The following is a 25,352-nucleotide window of genomic DNA, read 5'->3' as shown; positions in this document are numbered from 1 at the left end:
GAAACTTTTTCACTGAAAGGGTTATCAAATACTGTAACAGGCTGCCTAGAGAGGTGGTTGAATCACCACCCTGGAGGTGTTTAAAAGCTATGTAGTTGTGTGCTTAGGGACATGGTTTGGTGTTAGGTCAATGGTTGGCATCAATGATCTTAAAGGTCTTTTCCAACCAGAGCTATTCTGTGGTTCCATGCTTCAATCTGGGTCAGCTTGAGGAGCGTTGGCCTGAGAGGCGTTTAAGAAAAGTAGCCTGAGTTTTAAATACTGCATGATTTTCAGTATGACTTTTAATAATTTCTAGAGCTTCATTTAAATCTTTTATTTACTTACAGTCTTTTTATTCAGACTGGGTAGGACAGATTTTCTTACCTCTTACCTTTCTTACAGAAACTCAGTGAGTTTATTTCTTAATTGGTTTCCCAAGAAGCTTTGTCAAGTGTAGATGCTTCAGATAGTGCTTTTGACACAACAGATTCGTTTTCTGGCATAGTGATCAAAACTCACTCATACTAAGAAAAAGCTCTTAAAAATTATATTTGGACATCAGTTTTCAACCCCATGCTTTGGCAGTAAAGCTTTTACAACAGACTCATAATGATTTTATTTTTTTTCAAATCAAAATAGCAAGCATACAACTTCCTAGAGGGTTCATCAGGGTTTAGAGAGGAAGCTCTAAAAGCAGATTAGCCAGTCCTAAAGATATGTCTTTTTCTTGAAGTGTATTGTTATCTTACTTACTGCTCTTACATAACCAAGTTACTTACTGAAGCATGAAGGCTTAGCAGACTGAGCAGCACTCTTTTTCCCCCTGTTTTAATCAGCAATTTTCTAAGAAGGATGTTTAGTAATGGAATGAGAGTATTGGGTGTTCTTTGTTTACTTGGAGCTGCCCAAGGATCTGAGTTTTGTTGTGCTTTGTTCTCCAGCAGCTGAGTTTCCCCCTCCCTTTCAGTGATGTCTGTCTATGAGCAGTCATCCTGTCAAGCCTTGCACTGTGGTACAGATTTTCCCATCTTTTGTAATTATTGAGTTTTGCTATTTTATTCAGATTTTTGTTAAACTCTTAGACAATTTTCTTCCTTTATTTGTGTAAAATGAACCTGACAGATAGGTTACACAGGTTGATTCACAGAATTCACAGGTTCAACCAATGATCTAAACAAACTCATGAGTGGTGAATTTTATGAATCCAGCTAGGCATTTTGGGTTGCTACCAAAACATAAATATGTAATGGACAGACATCTGAAATAATTAATTGTCCTAAATTTAATTTTTTTAACAGATAACAGTGTAATTTAAACACTTCTGTGTTGCAATTACTGTTTAACTGTAATTTAATTGCATTTGAAGCAGAAAAAAAATTATACTGCAAAATATCTGAAAAGAAGGCACTTAAAATTCAAGCTTTAAAAAAAATCTGCTTAGTTGTCTTTACTGAAAAATTGGAATGTTTTTATCCCAGTGTCATCTTAAAAGAAAAAAAACATTATTTCTGAGATACCAAGTTTATATTAAATGCAGATTATGGGAGGACATAATTGTTACTGCATTTATGTACAAAAATTCATTTCTGCACTCTGGAAACTGCTTCCAGTTCTGCCCTTGAAGACAGATGTGAACTTTCCACTTCATCGCCTAAAGATGGGGTGTTTTTGTTGGTTGGTTTTTTTTTGTTTGTTTGTTTTTTAAGAGAGCTCCATGAATGGTTCATGTTACTAGCACACTGTGTATTATTCTAGTGTCAAAGGCTTGAGAATTGATTATATAGACTTCAATGTAGATACAATAATTTCTGTTAAGTTTTAGAATGAAGTTTGAATTCTTTGTGCCATACGTCTGGAGTTATGATCTCTGTAATATACTCATCATGGATTAATGAAAGCATCTCTGGGTAACCCATGTTTACAAAGGCTGTGGTTATTTATCATTTCTACCAATAAACAGAATAATTGATTTACTTTTTTTTAATCAGGCAGATACCTTTTCTTACCAAAAATGTTTGATTTCAATTTTGGCTTATATGATGAATATGATTTTAAAATAAGAAATAATCAAAATGTAAATGAGGATTCCTAATTTAAACTACAGAGCTGCGTTAAAATATGTATACTTTTCTATTCCACAGATATATTTCTTAAAAAAAAAACAAGCAGGCCAAGCATGTTTTTAAATTATATCTTGATTTTACAATTTTCAAATTAAGGTGACAACAAAGTATCTAAATTATGCAGTTGTCACTAAGTAAATAACTAAACAATTATTTTGAATAAATTTTCCAAAGGGCTGGGTGGTTGGTGTGTTTTTTTTTATTTAAAGTTAGTTTTACACACACACACAAAAAAATCATAAAATATAGTAAGGTTAATATTTTTATTAAATTATTTATTCATCCTTGAAGTGAAGTGTGTCTGGAGCATAATTTGCTGCAGGCTCACTCCCTAGTCAGGAGTAGATACATTAGTTAACCCACCAGTGGTGTTTCTATCTTGAGTTAATGTCACATAGCCTGCTCTGCATATTTGAGATTCCAGGGCAAAAATTTAAGCTCCTCAGATAAATATTAAAATTTAGTTGAGATGATACTGGATAGAGCTAGGATTTTAAAAGCTCATTATATTCTTTTAAGTATTTTTATCCTTCTCTATAGCATTTCACTTGAAGTGTAGATCAGCCACTTCAATTTATATGCAATACCATGTGGATCCCTCTTTGTAAAAAGGGCTATTCATGGACTAAATAGGAGCAAAAGGCAGACAAATTTCAATCTGTCGTAGCAGAGATTTATGTTTATGCAAAGCATATTGTTGAAACTACAAATGTTAGTTTTAGGATTCTCTGGTTTAAAAGAACAAACAAAATGCAAAATTACGTTTCGGTACAATTATCTATGTCAGTTGTCTGTATTTATATTGGGGGTGAACAAAATTTTAAAAGATTTTACAGAAAATGGTTGAGCTGTTTATTAATAAGATCCATTAAGGTTCAGGTAAAAGGGTTGTATTTGTAGTTCATCATCAAATATATGTTCTGAGATGTGATAAAGAGCCCCTGAGCACTAGGCACTCTGAAACAATAAGAACAATTCTTGCTTTTACTGCAGAATTAATCTCATCTATTTCCACAGCTCAACCCTAGTTTTTGAACAAAAATTATTTTCTTTAGGGACTCTTCATGAAAGGTCAGCATTGAACACAGTACTGAATAGAATTCAAGCTCTTCAAAGGATGGAATTGTTTGTTTTCTTAGTGCCATACGTGACACAAAACATTTTGTCAGTTCAGAACAAATAATAGCAATGATGGGATGGAAATACTCACACTCTCTGCTGACCAGCTGTGTTGGGAATACTGATTCAGCTGCTAGAAGGCATAGAAAACAGTTATTCTCTGAGACTGCTGTAATAAAGGGTACACAGGAACACACTAGAGCTATTCAACATCTACATATAGCCAAGAAGGACTACAATAACCTAAATTTTTTAAAACTCAGAGTAAACTAGTTTGTAAATAACCAGTAATTAAAATCTGGTTTTTATTATAAAATTATTACTTCAGACACTAACACAACCTGAGATTTGTTTTATCTATTTGATCTAAATGAAATAACTACAGGTTAAGAATAATGTAAATCGAGGTCATATACTGCTATTAATTAATGCACAACAGCATGTTCATTTGTCATAGATGAAAGTAAATAGAATTTGGTTTAGCCATATAGTTGGGAATCTCCTTAATAAAGCCTGTGAAAGAAAACATCAGTGATACAATTGTCATCTGACTATGATTATCAGATATACCCAGAAATATATTTATGACTGTAATTATTATCCTCTTATCCTGGAATTAAATACTGAATCTCCAGTGTCTTTTTGAGTGGAAAGTGAGATACCAAAATAACATTGGATAAACTTTGTGGATTGGAAAACTGCTTAACATAAAGATGGTATGATCAATGATGTGTAAGGACAAAAAGCTCTCCATGTCTGATTTTCATGCGTGTTTTCTGTAAAATTAAACATTCAAAATATCTTAAAGAGTTAAAAAGCAAAGAGAAAATTAAGTGAATGTCTAGTTCATGTTTGGTTTATTGGCTTCTTGGTTTCTAAAATTTGTATTAGCATTTAAGGCAATATCATGAATACCTGTGACCACCAATATAGCTTGCACTATTGACTATGGGTGGTTTCCTGCCAGACAAGGGAACTGTGGTGTGAGCAAGGGTAGGTCTGGTTCCCCTTACCTTTTGTGGTAAGGGGATCCACTTACCTGGATCCACTTACCTTTTGTGGACTTCATTACAGTGAAAGAAGGGTACACTGAGTTGGGGTCATAGGGATGTGTTCTTTCTTTGACTAGAGGACAGGAGTTAATTGCAGAAGCACTCTGAAAAAACTTGAGGTATTACACTTTAGCAGAGAACCCAATACCCAAACTGAAATGCCACTGCATACGTGCATACAACTCTTAAGATGTTTGTATTGGAAATACAAAAATAAAGAGAAGGTAGTATATACTCTAAAGCAAAGCCATATTATATACTCTGGAATGTTTGTATGTAAAGGTGAAAGCATGAAGTATGCACATACGGTAGTTATTCTCTACATGAACTGAAGAAATCAACAGCAGGATATATATTTTAATAAATCTTTTGTAGAAACAGAAAATCAGAAGGACATTTATTATATCAGAGACTTCATAATGCTCCCTTGAAAAAATATTGACTGTTAACAGGCTTTCCTAAATTCGTTTTATAGATTCACTAAATAAAACATTCAACCAATAGACTTACAGGGCATCATTCCCTGTGAATTAGAGGTTAGTATTATTACAAATTTTTATTGGGGGAATACCTGGAGGTTTTTCAGTGTCATCATGACAGACACTGCAAACATGAAATATATTTGTCCAGAGGAGCTACAATATCATATTTTTTTTCCTTGCACTGTTGTAAGAAATTATTTATTCTGTTTAAGGTGACATTTGTGGATTTTCATTGTAATCCGGAGTTTCTCAAAATGTACTGGAGCACTTCGGTTGACTTCTTTGGTCTTTGGATGACCATATCCACTTTGTTGGTTCTGTGGTCATAGGGACTGGTTTTACCTTGGTGTGAAAAGCAGTGGTCACCAGAGGCAGTAAAATGCTTGATAGGAATTCTTCTGTGTGGGTAGGGCTGAGGAGGAAGGCTCATTCCTTTGTTTTGGGCAAACACACCACCACAGCTAAACCACCAGTACAAAGAAGGTGTTTTAGTCATCTTGGTATAACAGTGCATGAAAAACAAATGCAGTAAACACCTTACATGGCAGTTAGATGCAATGAGAACAAGTGTTGTAATGTTCCTCCATCCACAATAGTTGTTAAAAAAAAGTTATTTTTCAACATCTTTACTGTTTTTGCATTGATGATGTTGTATGCACTAGGGATACATTTTTGTGTGTTGCCATCATAATTCTAAGCCTCTAAGGGCCTTCAGCAGAATAACTAAAGGAAATTAAAGTGTACACACTGTACAAATAAAAATCCTATCATCTATCAAATTTAATTACTAAACTAAAAATTCCCAAACAACAGAGCAGTTTCTAAAGAGACACAAAATTTGAACTTTTTTCTGATGGTGCTGGGATGGATGTTGTGGTAATGTAAGGGTCTACACATTTCAGAGTTTCACTTGAGGAAGTAGGTTATCCCTGTGTTGTCATATTTTGTATTTCATCTGTTCATAATTGAGTGGAATATTCAGCAGTCCTAGCTCTACTAAAATTAAGTAGTATATAATTCCTGACACATGGGAGAAATGCCAATTCCTCTGTACATTTTTAGTAACCTGCTGCAGGATTTACAACTCTCTTCTTTAACAGTTGGTGTGGGAGAAGAAGAAAACATGAGGGACAACAAACCAGCTAACAGAGTGCTTTCATATTTTTTCTTTTCTTTTAGGGAGCCAAAGTAAAATCTTAGGTTATTAGGAATAAATTGCTGATTGCTTTATCACTCTATGAAATTGACCTTTTATTTTGACAGGATGATAATAAGGCAGAGAATGTACTAACACTTTAGAAACATAGGTGGACTGCTTAGCACCTTTTTGAAATCTTCTGCTGTAGTTATCAGTCCAGTGTCCAAGTGTTTCAGAAATTCAAATTCCCTGAAATCTTCTGTTAGTGAGCAAACACAAACTTGAATGGAAGACATAAAGCATAATGAAAAACAAAAATGAGGGGAAAATCCAAAGAGTGGTTCCACATAGTCACTGCAGTCAAGATAAAAGCTCCAGAGCAGATTTTGAGGGGATAACTGTGCACCTGGTGTGATGGTGAATGCTATCTTTTTATGACTGTGTGTTGTGCAGTATCTTTAGTCTTTTCTAATTTGTTGCAGTTTCATCCAATTTTCAAAAATCAAAGTGATACTCAATATGTCAACTGTAGACAATGAGTACCTGCTCTGATGAACTGCACTCTTGCCCTATGATCAGTGGACACAAAGAGGCTCTTTTAAAGTGCCAGTCTTTTTATCTAATGTCCCATGATAGAAAGATTAACTGCCTTCCAAACATTCCTATTTTCCTCCATTGAAGGTAAAAGTTAGCAGCTGCAGTTATAGATATCTGTACAATACACATCCACAGTTTAGTGGAAATCCTACTTTCTCACTCATCTCTCATATGTCTACCCCAGTGTTTTGAACAATGCTGAGCTTCACATAAAATTTACCAAGCTAGAGAATAATTGGTTAGACTGTACTGAGTAATTATACAGTAATTCCAATAAATTTTAATTTATGTAGCTTGAATATGCCTTCTAATATTCTGGAATGCATCTTTCTCCCTGTAAAACCATGAAATATAATGCTGTTAAGAGATGCTAAAAGATACGTAAAGCAACTAAAGAGAAAAAAAAATCAACAGGTAATTTTAAAGGGATTTAATGACTTTACTCCTAAGTGTTTTATTTTCAACATGGCAAGCTAAAACAGCCTTCAGAAACTTAGGATTTATTTTATGAGAATCGCATTTTGTTAGAATTCCGTTCAGGAATTATTAGAATTCCCATAATCTAAAGCAAAATATTGTATGCTGCAGCCATAGCATAAAATAGATTTGCTTTTGTTGGTACCTGTCAAACACCAAAGGAAAAAAGGCCATACAGCAGCATGCAAAAATGGCAACTCATCAAGCAGACTGAATGCTGTGGTGTCACAGTTCAGAACAAATACCAGCACTGTCAGTGGCAATGACTTTTAACAGGCAAAGGTTAAGTACTTTTTGTGGCTTTTGTTTTGTTTTGTTTTTTGGTTTTTTTGTTCTAGGTTGCTGTTGCACTTCAAATTTGACAGAGAGAGAAATAAGCTTGATTCTGTTCTTATTTGATATTAGTTGTATCACCCAACACACTGACCAAGATATTTTGAGACTTTTATGTATATAGCATTATTGAGCTGCTTAAGCCAGGACATAAATCATTGTCTTCAAAAGCAATGGACAAGAGTAGTCAGTAAGTGTATAGCACTAATTTCTATTGACACATATGGGAAAAATAGGTAAGATTCTCTGACACATTTTTGCTATATTGACTTCCCAGTATCAATAGAAATAAATACACACTATCCAATTTTTATCATTTTAGTTCATATGACTTCTAATGTATACACCAACAAGTTACATAAGCAGTGGTAACCAGACACATACACAACTCTGCAATCCAAACACTGGAAAGTAACTTTTAAATTTCATAGTTGTAATGGCTTAAAAGTAAGCTTATCAATTAATGACAAGAGATGCTGTGATAACTTGGTATTTGTCAATCATATTTGAGAAAGATTAAAGCTGGTCATTTTTTTGCATTGTTCAGATAACAATCTTAGCTTGATTTCAACTTCAAACAAAAAAAGGAATCCTTTACTTCTTCTGTTGAGAAGCTGCTTCTTTCTGCAGAAATTTCTGCTTGTTATAATTTGATGCTTTTCATTTACCTGAAACAGCTTTTGTGGATTTCTATGATCTCTCTTTGGTGGCTGGTAGATAGCCCGACATTTAAAGGCAAGGTAAATAGATTCATAGCATTTAGCCATTGTTTAGCTGATAATACAATGCATTCATCTCATGAGTACTGTTACATGAATGCCATTTGTACAGCTAGTAGGATTTCACGAATCGTTGACTGACAATTTTTTGATTAATCTAATTTGACTAATCTGACTAATCATTTCATGATGGCACAGGTTCAGTTATTCCTCTGGAATCCAGGTATTCTCAATGTATAGTAGGTTCACTTTTACCTGTACAGTAAGTTATACTAGCCAAGAAAAAATAATAAAAGTTGTGTTTGACACATTTTTCCTGACCCATATTGCCTTTTAGTATATGGCCCAATTCAGCTTTCTCTCAAATAATTTTGAAAAATTTTATAAGCAACTGAATTGGACTGTCAGAGCTCCAGATACCAGGAACACTTCTATACATTAAATAAAAGTGGATGTGAGTTGAATGTGAGTAAACTGCATGGCTCTGTGGCTACATATAATCCACCTAGATTACATGTATCTCTTAGCTGCTTGATGATTTTTTTTTATGCCATTATATTTTAATGGGTACATTAAATTTCCACATCCAGCATCTTTTCTGTTCTTTGTCCTAATTTCCTAATGACATTTGCTTGTCTTCGGTCTCACTATTATAATAACTTTGGATTAAAGCACAAATTATGTGAACCATGGCCTTAAGTCCAAAGCAGTCTTAACTGCACTGTAGGTAACTTTTTGTCTACAGAGATACCAAATATTTTGTCGCTTGTTGAAGTTTCCTTTGCAGAGTTTGACTTAGCTCAATATTTGGCAATTCCTTCCTCATCCCTGCTTTTTCTGACCTTCAGAACAGAGTTTGCTGTGTTTATCAGATTGCATTTCCTCTCTGGATGGACTCTTAGGTTAATTTTTCTATTATTTCATTAAGTGGCTGGTTCATATGAGATCTTGGAAAAATTCTGTACAGGTTTGTGAAGCTAAAATTCAAATCAGTTAAAAACAAATATCCAAATTTAAACTGTCATACAGTTTCAGAAATAGTTAATATTAGTAGTTATACCAGAGATGTTTTACTTGTAAATGTTTCTTGTGTTTTATAAGAAGTATACTCAGTTCTATGTTTAGTAAAAATTATTTGAGTAATAAGAAACACATTTTATGACTTCCTGCAGTGGTCCTCCCCTGATTTTCTTTACGAGGTAATTAGGAAGAAAAATCATGCTTCTGTTTTCAGTTATATTAATTTTTTTGTAATGAACATGGTATTTGGTTAAGATTCTGGATATTATTTTGTCATAGGTTTGTTTCTTAATGTTTTTTTCATTTCTGTATTAGTTTTATAATTTTGTTTTACTAACAGCAGAGAGGAGAAGGAATTAGGAAGGTTTATAGGTTTATATAGGTTTATGGTTTATAGGAAGAAAATTGTTTTTACTTTCATGGATACATTATTTTGAGCTACTTTTAGGTAGAAAAAAACCCTGTCATTTACCAGCTAGCAATTGCAAAGAGTGGGTAATAAATTTATCAACATACTTCAGTAAAAAAACCTTGACTTCAGGGGGATGGAATAATTGACCTATTATTTTTAACTTTAAATTATCTAATGTTGTGGTATGCAAATACAAGAGCAAAGGAACTGAAATGCCTGAGCTTTTGCATAACAGCTGAAGAATAGACATTCACAATGAATGTTAGATGTGTGCCCTTTTCATTATGACATTTGCTTATTAAGAAACTGAATGAGGAGAACACTGACACAGCTGCTTTGTTCTGTCCAGCAATATGGGGTTGTAAGGACTGCTGAAAACACTGGGAGAGAGCCATGGATTCAGAATATAAAAGTCCACTTATTATCACTTGTGATGCAGATAGTAGTGTCTACTGCTGATTTAGGAACCAAAGGGTGTAAAGAACTCTGTAAAGAACTAAGAAGATTTATCCAGTGAAGACTTCTGAAAGAAAATGATGTCCATTTTCCAAGTCCTAATAAATTTGGCTTGACAGGCTAACTGAAAAGATAGCCTTAGGAAAAAACTTGCATTCAGGGCATGAGGTTAACTGAGGAAAAGACAAGTCTAAAGCTGAGGCATATGACTTCATGGTACAAAATCTGATTTTACAGAGAACCATTCTAAGAGAGAACCAAGAGCTAGAGGGCGAGTGATATAAGAAGATTTTTATAGGCTCTTTTGTCATCAAATATCCACATAATTGTAAAAAGTTAGGTCAAAAATTAAATCATACAGTTTGGAAGAAGTGTTTGGTATGCCTATATAGCAATACTAAAAACTGAAGTGGTAAACAGGCGCAGATATAAAAAAAATCCAAGAGGACAGTGGCAAGGGTGATTCAGTTCTGCATATCTGGACAATTCAGGGTCGTTCCACTGGCATCACTTGCAGTAGTATGGCAGGAACATAAGCCTGGGACTTCCATCTCTTGACAACATTTGGTGCAGTTTGCCATTTTTGCTCATGTTAATTGTAGTTTACTTTTTAAAAGACTTGGTTTACTATGTGGTCAGCACAAAGCACAGTTCTTGAGTTCAAGACCTTTACCCTGGGGAGAAGAGTCTAGATAGGAATGGTGAGCAAAGCTGAGAGGAAGCAGTGGCTGGATAACCATTTTGGGTTTTAAAAACTTAAAACTATCAGTGAAGTTGCTAAAGTCATTACAGGCAGTTCAAAGAATGGAGTCAGTGAAAGATTTAAATGAGGGAAAGGAAGTGACTGAGGAGTGAGTGTATGAGCAGTGAGTAGTTTACAATTAAAGAGGTGCATGATGGAAGCTACATATCCAGCAGTGCTAGGAGAAGTAATAAAGGACAGATGTTAATGTATGGAAAAGAAACAAACATAGAAACCTTAGAAACTGGGTATGGATACAGTGTAAAGAAATAAATGGAATTTATGGCACAAACAAATGGCACTGGGAGAAAAATGTGCATTCAAAGTATAAACTAATGTATTATTTAATATCTGTATAGCATGTATATGAAATTCAGCAAATTCTTGAACCATGAATTATTTCAATGTAGAAGCTACATAATTATGTTTCTGTAGAATTAAAGATGGTTAAGGCTAGATTCTGCGAAGCCTAACAACATTTAATTATCACCTTAGTCCTATAAACCATGCTGACAGAAGCTATATTAGCACAAATAGAAATGGTATTATTTCTGCTTACTTTGTGAAATGAGTATTTGTCAGGCTGATAGGTGAATGCAAAACTCACCCTCTTTTTAGCACATTTAAAAGCTTTTTAGCCCTCCAATATAATTAATTTAAAAATTGATCTGTAATAATTATCTAGTCAACTTCTCATAATGGTCTTTACAATATTTATGCAAGAAGAATCAAGGTTACTGTGATATTTGATCTTGTTTCTGTATTTTATTTATGCCAAATGTTATCTAATATATTTATTTGTTTGTAAGCTCTAGATAATACTAACATCATGATTTTATGTGGGCCATTTTTTTTCCTGGTATGTTACTTCTTCTTAAAGACAGTTCACAACATACTTATGGGTTCCAACATTGTTGTCTTTGAAAAAAATGTTGGAACCCATAAAAGGGAAGGAAGCTACAGTAAAAATTCCAGATAAAACCCTCTAAGAGAAATATCTGAAAGAAAACTAAGTTATATTTTAGGCATTCTTTAAAAAAGAAGTTTCTATTGTTTGTATTTCTTAACTAGAGCTTCCCAGACTAATGGCATGTACTTGGAGCAACTTAAGTCCTACAGAGGAGAATAATCTTCCCTGGAGGATTACCTTTTAATGCTTTTCTTCCACAGAAAAACTAAAATTAGATTATATTTAGCAGTCTGATACAGAACCACATTTAGTTTGGAGTTTCAAAGGCTAGAGTAAGTATTAGAGGCTTTGTTGCATTTGGAGACAACTGATTCAGTTGATAAACTGCATTTATTGTGACAATAAATGTGACAAATACTTTTAAGAAATATTGATTTTTGTCAATTACAAGGACTCACTAACTTGATAATTTTCTGTAAAGGTAGAGTAATATATACACAAGGGAACTGGTAGGTTAGTGCATGCATTCTTTCATTTCTTTTGCCTAAAAAGAACTTTGTCAGACAAAGCACACTAAATAACCTCTCCCTAGCTGCATTTCCAAAAAAATAGCCCACATGAGCTTTTCTTGCTAAATTTTGTTTCACATAAAATTTTCATTACATCTGCGATTCTTGTAATTTATATTTCACTTATTAGATTAATCAACGATTGTTTTCAAAGAAGCAGGATCAATTAGTGATTTGATTATTTAGAAAACAAAATGTAAACAGGATAATTGTAATGCTATTTAAGAATGGATTTAGATCTGAAATATGCAGGCAGACTTCACAAGTTAGAGTTTTGATTCTTCAAGAAAGTGTTTGAAACCAGCTAATCTCAAAATGTCCGAAGTCTAAAGATACTAAAAATCACAGTGTCCCAGATATGCCCACTGTGCACAGGAATTTTATAAAGCACCAATGTTCTTAGAAATATCCTCGTTAGGATGAGAGCTGAGAACATAAGCTCCATCATCAGAGATGAAGAGAGAGATTCCTGACTTCTGATTAATTATCTTGAAAAGCCATTTGTGTTCGTATCACCATTCCTTACCACTCTGAGAAATTAATGACATTATTCTGGCATCACCAAGTGTTAAGCACTCTTGACAGGATAACTTGACAGTGCATTTGTTGAAGTTAGGCCCCTGTTTACACTGAAAAAAGCGGGTTACATGGAGTCAGAAGGAAAGCAGGGAGGCTGGTGCTTGCATCCCTGCTACATTCTTTGCTAGCAGGGGCAGAGCTGTAGTTCTGGTCTCTGAGTTTTTTGTGTTTTCTCATTTATTACTTATTATAACATGTATTATTTGTTAAAATAAGATACATTAATGTTGCTGAGCTTGCACACTTCTTCTGACTAAATGCCACTTCTTTTGGGCAGCTCATTAGATATGCCATTAGATGTTCTGAAATATTCAGTGCTACCTTATAACTGACCAGTGATCTCTACAATCCTAATATCTTCAGCAGTATTACTAATAGAACAATTTTTCTCTGTTTTTCATGTGATCCATATTCAATAGGTTATTAAGTTCTCTAAACCAAAGTACAATAATTGAGTTGTTGGGACCTTCCATTGTCTCAGTAGAAGGAGTTAAAAACAAGCATGGAAAAATCTTAATGTACAGCATAGACTTATCTTTCAGTAGAGCTCATTTTGCACTAGTGACGTAGAGCTTCATTATCTGTTCTAGTATCCAGAAGATTCTGGGCTTTTCTTCCGTGTTTAAAATTTACTTTTGCTATTCTAAAGAAGCTTTACCCCAAATCCCACTGGAAACAGTCTGATTACTTCTCTCGTGTAGTAGCTAGGCAACTGGCAACAAGATCTTCTGCCCAGACATAACCATTTGCCCTTTTTTTTCTGATTTTCTGGGATGAAGAGTAAAAGGAGACAGTGTGCAGCGGGGATTTAGCAGTAAAGAGATCAGGCAGATGATCTTCTTTTGGGGTTACAGCTCTATTAAATTTATACACTGATACATATACACAAATTCAAGAGCAGAGGGTAACACAAAAAGTTATGAGGTCTGGTTGGTCCCTTTTACTTAGATTTACAAAATCAGAGGAACCTAATGATAGATTTTAGAGGCATTAGAAAACAATAGATGTTAGAAATATACAGACAAACTTTTTACATAAAGGTCATCAGTGCTTTGGAACAATGTAACTGCTGTTAGTATTCACAGTGTATTTTTATATTTGTTCAGCTTAGCTTTCTGGAACCTGAAATGCTTTATTTCTGTTTGAAAGGTGCTGCAGTTCTTCCTGCAAGAGCAGCAAAGAAAATAACTTCTCAGTATGCACAGCATTCAGATTAAAAGTATTCAACTGTATTAGTTTAAAACATCATGTGATGTTAGTGTTAAGTTTTCCGATAAGTAACCTCCTTATGTTTGTTGTGTCATAGGTACAGGAATGGCTGTGCTTGAACTGCCAGACCCAAAGGGCGATTTCAGGACAGCTTGGGGATATGGGCAAGGTTCCCCTTCCAAAAGCTGGCCCTTCACAACCAGTCTCCAAACCACCTGCTGCTCCTCAAAAACAGCCTGTGCCTGCTGTCTCACCATCCCCTCAGAAGACTTCTACACCTCCTACTCCAGCAGCAGCAAAACCAAAAGAAGAACTAGGTGTTCAAAAGGAAGTTCCAAAAGCTCAGCAGGGGAGACTGGAGAAAACATTGTCATCTGATAAAATCCAGCAAGGAATTCAAAAAGAAGATGCTAAACTTAAGCAGGGAAAACTTGTCAAGGCACCCTCAGCTGATAAAATCCAGCGTGTTCCTCAGAAGGAAGACCCAAGACTGCAGCAAACAAAACTGGCAAAAACAGCCTCAGCTGAAAAAATTTTGCATGGAGTTCAGCAGGAAGATGTAAAACTTCAGGAGGCAAAATTGTCAAAGATACCCTCAGCTGACAAAATCTTGCATGGAGCTCAGAAAGAAGACATAAAACTTCAAGAGTCAAAACTGGCAAAAACAGCCTCAGCTGACAAAATTTTGCATGGAGCTCAGAAGGAAGACATAAAACTTCAGGAGGCAAAATTGTCAAAGATACCCTCAGCTGACAAAATTTTGCATGGAGTTCAGAAGGAAGACATTAAACTTCAGGAGGCAAAATTGTCAAAGACACCCTCAGCTGACAGAATTTTGCATGGAGTTCAGAAGGAAGACATTAAACTTCAGGAGGCAAAATTGTCAAAGACACCCTCAGCTGACAGAATTTTGCATGGAGTTCAGAAGGAAGACATAAAACTTCAGGAGGCAAAATTGTCAAAGACACCCTCAGCTGACAAAATTTTGCATGGAACTCAGAAAGACCCAAAACTCCAACAGATTAAAATGGCAAAGGCACTGTCAGCTGACAAAATCCAACCTGCTCCTCAGAAGGAAGATGCACAGATTCAGGAGGTCAGATTGTCAAAGGCAGTTTCAGTGGATAAAATCCAACATGGAATTCAGAAAGAAGATCCAAAACTTGAGAAAATCATGAAAACTTCATCAATGGAGCAAATCCAGCATGAAGGTCAAAAACAAGAATCAATACTTCAGCAAGAAAAACTTTCAGAGTCACTTTCAGCAGATAGAATTCCCACAACAGTAAGTTCAGAAGAGAAACCCCTAAGCACACTGGAAGAAGATAAAAAACCTGTTATCCCAGAAAAAAGTACACCACATCTGGAGGATAAAAAAGAACAAATTACAGCTGGGGCTACAGACCATGTTGAACAGAAAGCAGAAGTTGAAGCACCTTCTAAAGAACTGCAGGCTAAGAAGCAAGAGGATGTAAAGAAAGAGGGTTTGACAGCTGGGATTTCTCAAATCATTTTGAAAGAAAAAGCTCAGGAAGAAATTCCTGTTCAAACAGCACCTTTGCCAGGAACTGAACATGTGGAAGCAACAAGAGAAAAAATAGTAAGTGGCTTTCTTCTTCTCTCCCTCATTCTCCCTTGCTACAATTTAGAATCTGATCCTGGCATGCCCTTTCTTTTTTCCTTGTCTGCTCTTTACTGTTATTCTCAATACAGAAAGATGTTAAATGATAAAATCAGTGACTCCCACTGAGTGAATGTTTCACCAATTAGTCCAGTGCTCTACATGCAACTTGCATGATTTTCAGTCTCAAGCTGTTATGCGTTTGAAACTAAGGCAAAGTTGCCGTCTAACAATTTTTCCAATATTTCTGATATATTTACATATTTCTGTAGACTCTTCATATTTTGATATTTAATTGTTGAAATTGGAGTGTTCTCATAGTTTCTTAATCCCAAAAGAGAATAATCTGTGATGATAAAGTGTGCAGTTTTTTACAATACTTAAATGTAATAAACTTTGTGATGCCTGAACATGGTATGTTAAAGTATGAAACTTTTACATCTTTACTATTTTATTTAATTATCTCATGTGAACAGATACTTTAGGTAGGGTTATTGATGGGCTCTCAAGTCAGATGAATGGATAAATTTAAGACAGCTTGTACTACAGCTCTGCATTTCTTATATCAATCCATTTGCTGGATGTGAGTTCACCAAAAATTCATGTTATGAGCTGAAGTGAGTAATATACATAATTTCTTGATAAATGAAAAATGATGAGGTTTTTATCAGCACTGCAAAGTAGATGCTGATTATTATAAAACAGTCATGTTGAAACTCACAGGTGACCATATAAGGAGTTCACAGTATCTATATGACCACGTTACCATGGTCAATTGGACATATATTTACAACTCATCAGCTATATTGTGTAAGTGCTCCTATTACTACTTTCTTGTGCGTAGCTTCAGTAACCAGGTAGAAATTAGTCTACTGTAAATTGTTATCATTCTTCTAACACATGCCATTGATTACAAAATAGAAACCAGGGAGCCACAATAAGGAGGAAAAGACTTATCTGTAAGCAGGTTTTTTGGACACAAAATTTGGATCATGTAAAATTTAGATATGGATTAAACAGTTTAATCAACCAAAGTCTTTTTTTTCCGGTCTCTGAAATATTTTTGAGAGAATGTAGACATCTTTATTTCTTCTATAGACAGAATGACCTTTTAAAAATCATGAGTTGCTGTGCAAAATAAGATTTTTGTTCTGTGAAACAGAATGGAATCTTGCTAAATATAAAAAATTAAATAACCTGATAAGACCTTTTTTTTTTTTAATCAGATATCTTTTAATAGATTTCTGACTAAATTTGATAACCAACTGAACTTTTTAAAGCACTGAGCTTTATGTTTTCAAATAAGAATACTAAAAGTAAGGAATTTTAGGAATGAATAATAGCTCTAAATCAAAAATTTCTAATGCAAAATAGTTTTGTGATGTATTGACATTGACACTGTAAATATGCCACTGGTATACTATGAAAACATCCTACATTAGATTATTTTTACCTTTAGTTAAAGAGGTTGCATTTTTAAACGTTCTTATCCAACCTGCAGCTTTTGTAAGTCTCCTTGCTCCTCATGTCTCAACATGATCCTCACATCAATGTCTGTAGTAGAGCTAAGTATGCCCTGTAGTAAAAACTCACAGTGGGCAAACTTTCAGAAAAAAATGTCATTCAAATATCCAGAAAGGCCCGGTACTTCAACATGTATCAAAGTACTTCCCACTTTATAAGAAAAAGTTTTTGTTTTTTTCTTATTGATTAAAATACATCTTTCATTCTCAGAGAGTTGTTGAGTATATATATATGATCCCTAGCATTGTTTCTGTAGTTTTTTTGTTATTTATTGAAAAGTTATATGTTCAGGGTGTGTTTAAAAGTTCACAATCTTCATGTATGTGATGAACAACTCTGAAGAGAATAAACTACTTGTCATTTAAGAATAAAGGTAGCTAAGGACAATAACCTAGTTATACGTTGTAGGAAATGGGGAAAAAAACACAAAGACCCAATATTATTTATTATAAAATGCATTTACATGATCTTGAAAAATTAAGTGCAAGATAATTTTTGTGTGACATATTACAGGGCAGACAACTATAGTTACCAAAATGATAGAAAATAGATTCATATCCTGGTAGCCTTAAAAAGAGAGCTGGATCCTTCAGACATTCATTTTTAGTGATAAAAGAAGTCTGTCCTTGTTATAGATAAATTATTTCTCCTTGCTGTACAAAGAGCAGTCTTTCCCATATTCAGTTTCCTATTATTCATAGTAGTAATGTTATAGCACTGTGGTTCAGCAGCGGGGAGAACAATAGCAATATTTATTGTGATGTCCCCTGCTTTGGTCATTGAGAAGGTGCTGCACACTGGACTCACGGGTAGTGGCACCATCACAATACAAAAGGAGAGTGGTTTAACTTATCTTTATAGCCAGTTGTTGTCTACCTGTTTTTCTCCTTGTGAATAACCAAGATCTGACTCGTTTACTTTCACTAGGTGGGCACAGTCTCTCCACCAACTCCTAGGAGGCCTTCTCAGCTTGAAAAAAGTTCATTTAAATTGGTCACAGTGTGTTCAGTTGCATATGTCTTTATATGTATGGACATACAGGAAATGAAATAAAAAATCTAACAATGAAATGTCATGGGTGAAATTTTAGGAAGGAACCTGATATTTCTAGATGGAAAAATCCTTTAATTTTAATGAAATATCTTTTGAAATGTCTATTTATTTATTTTTTTAAAACATAGCCCAGTAAATTCCCCTTAAGAATTTTCTTCTTTAACAAAAATGTAATGTGGCATACAAAACCTAGAATTTTTGACTATACTTCATTGCTGACTTTTTAAGAAGTGTATATATAATTCTGCCATAAAGGGCTGGGAAATATCCAAGAGTATATATTTCAGTATAATAAGTGCTGAGGTCTTTTAAGTGGTGATGACTTCCCCAAGCTTTTGGAGTACTGTAGGTTTCTCCATATTAATATATAAATTTCTATAATTAACCATTGTTGTAATTTCCTTCATGTATGTAGTCCATATTATTTTTCTGTAACTCAGCATATTGACAAGGCAGCTGATATATTAAGACTTTCAATAAATGGTTTGCAGTACCTCCAAAAGCATTGACCTATATTAGCAAAGTTGATAAATGCTACTTACTGATACTGTTTAGGGCCACAACAGATATGAAGATCACATCATATTATTAAAGTCAGCAGACTTTGGGCTGCTTATTCTCAAACTGCCAGTGGAGGTGGCGACACTTCATAAGATTTCCAGCTTAAATGATAACTAAGATGACCTGTCATTTGGACACTGGGCTGTTTTGTCAGCTGAAGGGTGAGGTAGTTTCACAGTACAGAGCATTTCACAGTTCAGAAAAACAGTAGGGAAACTGGTGTGGAAATACTTGCTGTAGGATATTCTTTGTGTTTTTGTTGGCTAAAGCAGGAGGTGAAGGTTCTTGTCAGTTAGGGTGGTATAGAATGATCTGGAAGCTAGGAGAATGCCTAAGGATGTTTAATTAGGGATGAGAGAGAAAACATTATTTATGATGCTCAATCTAATATATCTCCCTTGTTTGCTTCCTTATTTCCCTTGATCAATAGATGACCATCCTGCTTTCTTCCTCACAATTAACTTCTGTACCAGCAGCTTACCTATTCATTCCAAATTTACTGAGAAACTTCTTTTTTATGAGGTACTCAGAAAATGTTTGTACACTGCTGAACTGCAGATGTGGAGATATTCCAAATAGCATTAAATCATACTTCAGTATTCCATGTATGCTGATGCATGTTACAGTGTGTAATGCTTAAATCAATAGAACGAAAACGTAGATCCAAAATTTGAGAAGATTGACATATTGCTAGACAACTATAAAAGATTGAATGGGCAAAGAAAGGAGAAATACTACAGGCTGACCTTTGGCAAGCTCTATTACTTTGGATCTAGAACTACGTAGGCCATTTTGACAGATAGGTAACTAAAATCTTCATTTACATTAGCCCCCAAATGATTTCTCCCATTCATATGTGAACAAATGATGGGTTATCATCAGTAAGTGTTCTTAAACTAATTACACACAGTACCTGTTTATGCTGAATAATAGAAGATCATTGTACAATTAAAATTAGTTGCTAGTGTGAACAGCCATGCAAAGCATAATTGGAGCCAATGCAAAATACTCAAAACATGAGGAACTTTATGTGACATTTTTATAGCTTTTAATAAAAAAAAATAGGGCTCACTCTTTTATGGTTTAATTTTATTCTTCTTGGCATCGTAATTTTTCATCTGAGAAATAATTCATCTTTCAGAAAAAAGATCACATGTATGTAATTGCCTGGAGACGTTAAGAATCTATATATAAATATATACATACACATATGTATTTATTTTTTTAGGAAAAAGAGGATGACAAATCAGACACATCAAGCTCTCAGCAACAGAAAAGTCCACAAGGTCTGAGTGACACCGGCTATTCTTCTGATGGGATATCAAGTTCACTTGGTGAAATTCCAAGTCATATCCCCAGTGATGAAAAGGATTTACTCAGAGAAACTAAAATAAAAGACACTATTTCACAAGAAAGTCCACCAAGCCCTTCAGATCTAGCTAAACTGGAAAGTACAGTACTGTCTATTTTGGAAGCTCAGGCAAGTAATCTTTCGGGTGAAAAATCTGCGAAAAGCAAAGAACTTTATGAAACATATGGTGAACAGATGAAGGATCAACTTAAAACAAAGCCTTTGCCAGTCACTCCAGAATCTTACAGTTCTGATGAGGAAGACTTAGGAACTATTCAAGAAGGTGAAGGAACTGCTACAGAAGGTAGCAAAGGAAGTGCTTCCTCCCAGGCAGACTACAAAGTAGAAGATGCCAGAGATGACATTTCAACAAGAAGGCAACGCTATGATTCTGTAGAAGACAGCAGTGAGAGTGAAAACTCACCTGTCCCAAGGAGAAAAAGAAGAGCTAGCGTTGGTTCTTCAAGCAGCGATGAGTACAAACGAGATGACAGTCAGGGATCAGGTGATGAAGAAGAGTTCATTAGAAAACAGATTATAGAGATGAGTGCTGATGAAGATGCCTCAGCATCTGAAGATGATGAATTCATTAGAAATCAGCTCAAGGAGATCAGTGTAACTGAAACCCAAAAGAAAGAAGAAGTGAAAAGCAAAGGCAAAGGAACAGCTGGAAAACATAGAAGAATGATACGAAAAAGTAGTGCAGGCTATGATGAGGATGCAGGAAGAAGGCATTCATGGCATGATGATGATGATGAGACTTTTGATGAAAGCCCAGAGCCAAAATACAGGGAAACTAAAAGTCAAGACAGTGAAGAACTTGGAGTAACTGGGGGAGGAGGCCTTCGGCGTTTCAAAACAATAGAATTAAATAGTACAATAGAAAACAAATATTCTGAAGCATCTGAACAACAGAAAGGTATTTTGTATTTTGATGAAGAGCCTGAGCTAGAGATGGAGAGTCTTACAGATTCACCAGAAGATAGATCTAGAGGAGAAGGGTCTTCTAGTTTACATGCTTCTAGTTTTACACCAGGTACATCCCCTACTTCAGTCTCATCACTTGATGAGGACAGTGACAGCAGTCCCAGTCACAAAAAACTAGGAGGGGAGAGCAAACAACAGCGCAAGGCCAGGCATCGGTCACATGGTCCTCTTCTTCCAACTATTGAAGATTCATCAGAAGAAGAAGAATTACGGGAAGAGGAAGAACTGCTAAAGGAACAAGAAAAACAGCGGGAATTAGAGCAACAAGAGCAGCAGCAACAGCAACAACAACAGCAACAGCAACAGCAACAAAGAAAAAGTTCTAGCAAAAAATCGAAAAAGGACAAGGATGAACTAAGAGCTCAAAGAAGAAGGGAACGTCCAAAGACTCCACCAAGTAATCTTTCTCCTATTGAAGATGCATCTCCAACAGAAGAATTAAGACAGGCAGCAGAAATGGAAGAGCTGCACAGGTCTTCCTGTTCTGAATATTCACCCAGTATTGAGTCAGATCCTGAAGGATTTGAAATCAGCCCAGAAAAAATAATAGAAGTACAGAAAGTTTATAAATTACCTACTGCTGTCTCTCTGTACTCACCAACAGATGAACAACCAATTGGACTCTCAAAAGAAGAAAGTGGTCAAAAGACATTGAAGAGTGCTGAAGAGGTATATGAGGAGATGATGCATAAGACCCATAAGTCCAAGTCATTTCAAATTGCAAATGAAAAAGATGAAGTATTTGAAAAAGAATCTTTATATGGTGGGATGCTAATAGAAGATTATATTTATGAATCTTTAGTAGAGGATACTTACAATGGAACTATTGATACTGGTCTTGTAATGAGACAAGATGAGAGTAATGAATATATGCAACAGAGAGGAAAAGATAAAAAAATAAGAGCCTCAGAACAGACCTATGAAGAACCACAGAAAATTACTGATCTACATAAAGACTACTATAGTGTTGAGAGTTTACATTCTATTGTGCCTCAAGAAGATATTGTTTCTAGTTCTTACATTATGCCAGAAAGTCATGAAATAGTTGTATTAGACAGCACAGTAACTTCTACCACTGAGGAAAAACAGTTGTTAGATGCAGAAGCTGCTTATGAAGAGTTTATGAAAAGACAGAAAATGCAACTAACCCCTGGGTCCAGTCCAACACAACCAACTTCAGATTTTGTTCCCACATCTGATGCAAAGCTATCTAGTGTTGGAGAAATGGTGGATAGTACATCTTTAACATCAAGCACTACTTCAGCAATCTCAGATGTATCACCTGTCAGTAGCTCAGCACTTTCTATCCCCGATGTTAAAATAACACAACATTTTACAGCAGAGGAAATTGAAGATGAATACTTAACAGATTATGCCAGAGAAATTCAAGAAATACTTTCTCATGAAACATCAATTTTGACATACTCTGAGACATCGGAAGGTGCTGCATCAGTTTTACCTTCTGATACAGCTTCTTTAACATCATCTACATCTTCAGTTTGTACCACAGATAGTTCATCACCAATAGATAATGCAACCACAGGTTATGTAGATACAACAGATGTTCTAAATAAAATAGCAGATTCTGAAGGTGTTGGGATAGTAACCCAAGTTCCCTTAGCATCTACAAAAAAGCCCTCTGAAGTGGGCATGCTTTATGACTCTGCTGCTGGAGTCACCAAAAAGACATCAGATATGGAAAGTGTAGCCCAAGCTGTAGTTTGTTTGCCTGAAACTACACCTTCAGAAGTGACAACCACAGTTGTAAAACCCAAGGAATATGCAGCTGATGCCATTACTTTTGATATCTCCAAAACAGAAAAGGAAGCTGCTAGAAAAATTAGTACAGTAGAGGCTGATGTTGTCAGAGTTCATCATGAAGAATCACAAAAAGAATTGGGTGTTGGTATGACAGACATTAATTTTACTAGTGCTACATCTGAGCAACCACCTGTATGTATTGTATCAGTACCAGTTACAGAGCCTGCATCAGAAACATCTTCTGTACCTGCTCCCAGTGTTGTAAGTAAGAGCAGCCTGGCCTCTGTGCCTTTCTCAGCTCCTGCTGTAACACCCAAAGTATTCTCACTTTTTAGAAGCTCTTCTTTGGATTCTTCTGCACAACCTTCTCCACCCCCACCTCCTCCTCCTCCACCACCTCCTCCACCACCATTGCCTCCACCTATTTTGCCTAAACCAGCCATTTATCCTAAAAAGAAGTCACAGATTAAGACTTCGGCAGCAACAGCACCCACAGTGGTACCTTCAGTTACAAGTGTTCCAACACTGGAGTCCACTGCTGTATTAAAGAATCATGTGGTACCTGTCACAAAAACATACACTTCAACACCTCCTCCTGTACCACCCAAACCATCCTCCATTCCAGCAGGGCTTGTTTTCAGTCACAGGCCCACTGAAGTAACTAAACCTCCAATTGCTCCTAAACCAGCAGTTCCTCCGCTCCCAATATCTGTTCATAAGCCAGCAGAAACACAGCCCAAACCAACAGGTTTGTCAATGACTTCGAGCATGACACTGAATTTGATCCCTGCAACTGAATACAAAATAGCATCTCCCACTTCCCCTTTGTCTCCACACTCCAACAAATCTTCACCAAGGTGGACAAAACCCTCACTGGAAACTTATGTTGTCATCACATTGCCATCTGAGCCTGGAACTCCCACAGAAGCTTTAACTACTCAGGCTGTTACCAGCTGGCCGTTAGAAGCACCTTCTAATGAACAGATTCCCCAGCCTATGCAACCAATTTTTACTCCATCGATGAAAACAATGGAAATCCAAAGTATGGCAGATCAGAATATGTATATTTCAGGTGCTTTGCAAGATATTCCTGTCACAACACAATCAACGTTGGAAAAAATACCAAGTTCAAAATTAGAAATAGTAACGACAGAGGTAGCCAAACCCCCAGTGTCTGTGGTTAAGGCCCCAGTGCCTGGCTTTGGTCTAGGTAGTGTTGCTATTACTATACCTCCAGAGCCACTACATATAGCAGATCAAACCAGGTACAAAGAGAATGGAAGATTCCATCCTTTAGGTGATGTCATAGATCTTCGCACTTTAACTAAGATGGATATTGAGATGAAAGACAGCTGTATGGATCTGTCTGCTGTTTCCATGGACATAAGAAAGCAAATGCCAGCAAGTGATACATGTGGGCGGACAGTGAGTACTGTCCAGCCAGCAATAATCAATCTTAGCACTGCATGTATTGCAGGTCCTTCTCTGTCTGTAGTCACCGAGACAGTAACTGTAATGACCTGCACCACCACTGTAAGCTTCACTGCCAGTAAAGACACCTTTGTAGATCTGGGACATGCAATGACAACACCACTCCAGCTGACAACATCAAAACATTTTGAGCCTGCATACAGAGTAACAGGGAGCCAGCCATTCTCTGCAGGTAGAGATGAAGTGCCAATAAATTTATCCCTTGGTACATCAACACATGCAGTGACATGGGCTACTACAAAGCCTGTTACTGTACCACCTGTTGGTGTTACAAACGGTTGGACTGATCTCTCCACTTCTCAGGAGCCAATGGAGAGTGAAGCAGTTGACCTTAGCACTGCAAAATCCCACAGAACAGTAGTAACAATGGATGAAACTACTTCCGGTGTCATAACAACAGTAATAGAAGATGATGAAAAGCCTGTGGATCTGACTGCAGGGCGAAGAGCTGTCTGCTGTGATATGGTTTATAAATTGCCATTTGGTAGGAGCTGTACTGCACAGCAGCCACCAGCCACACTTCCTGAAGATCGCTTTGGTTACAGAGATGACCATTATCAATATGATCGTTCAGGGTCATATAGCTACCGAGGAATAGGAGGTATGAAACCATCTATGTCTGACACAAATTTGTCAGAAGCTGGACTGTTTGCATACAAAAGCAAGAATAGCTTTGATTATCGAGTTGGGGCAACTGATGCAGCAGTAGATCTTACCTCTGGAAGAGTTACTACAGGTCAGTATGACACAGCAGCAGATCTTTCTTTGAAATATAATTTTGATGTTCCTCACCTCATTTCAGGATGATTTTTTTTTTGTTATTTTTCCCTTCTTTCTGTTGTTTTGTTTTCTTTCGGACAGTGTGACAAATTATTCTGGATTACACGTGCTTTTCATTTCTTCATTTTACTTATGTGTTTTGCACAGAGGTGCCTGCATGTGCCTGCATGTTCAGAAATGCTGTTTCCTTCACATCTAAAGTAGATCATTAACAGGAAGATTTGCATGCAATTTCCCCTTCCCATTTAATTCATCAAGATGGAATGACTTTCAGAATCCGCAAAGCAACATTCTTTTGTGGGAC

General features: G+C 35.9%; 1 protein-coding gene across 1 annotated transcript in view; it reads left to right on the top strand.

The window, feature by feature from the left end:
- PCLO (piccolo presynaptic cytomatrix protein) overlaps window positions 1–25,352 on the top strand; it is a 286,482-nt gene that overhangs the window by 110,840 nt on the left and 150,290 nt on the right. Inside the window, exons 4-5 of the mRNA XM_071734051.1 lie at window positions 14,017–15,519; window positions 19,907–25,004. Coding sequence (XP_071590152.1) covers window positions 14,017–15,519; window positions 19,907–25,004 — 6,601 coding nt within the window. The remainder of the gene's footprint in view (window positions 1–14,016; window positions 15,520–19,906; window positions 25,005–25,352) is intronic.

This window comes from Heliangelus exortis, chromosome 1, assembly GCF_036169615.1.
Source record: "Heliangelus exortis chromosome 1, bHelExo1.hap1, whole genome shotgun sequence".
Lineage (NCBI taxonomy): Eukaryota > Metazoa > Chordata > Aves > Apodiformes > Trochilidae > Heliangelus > Heliangelus exortis.
The sequence above is the reverse complement of the archived record's forward strand: the minus strand, read 5'-3'. Positions and strand labels throughout refer to the sequence as shown.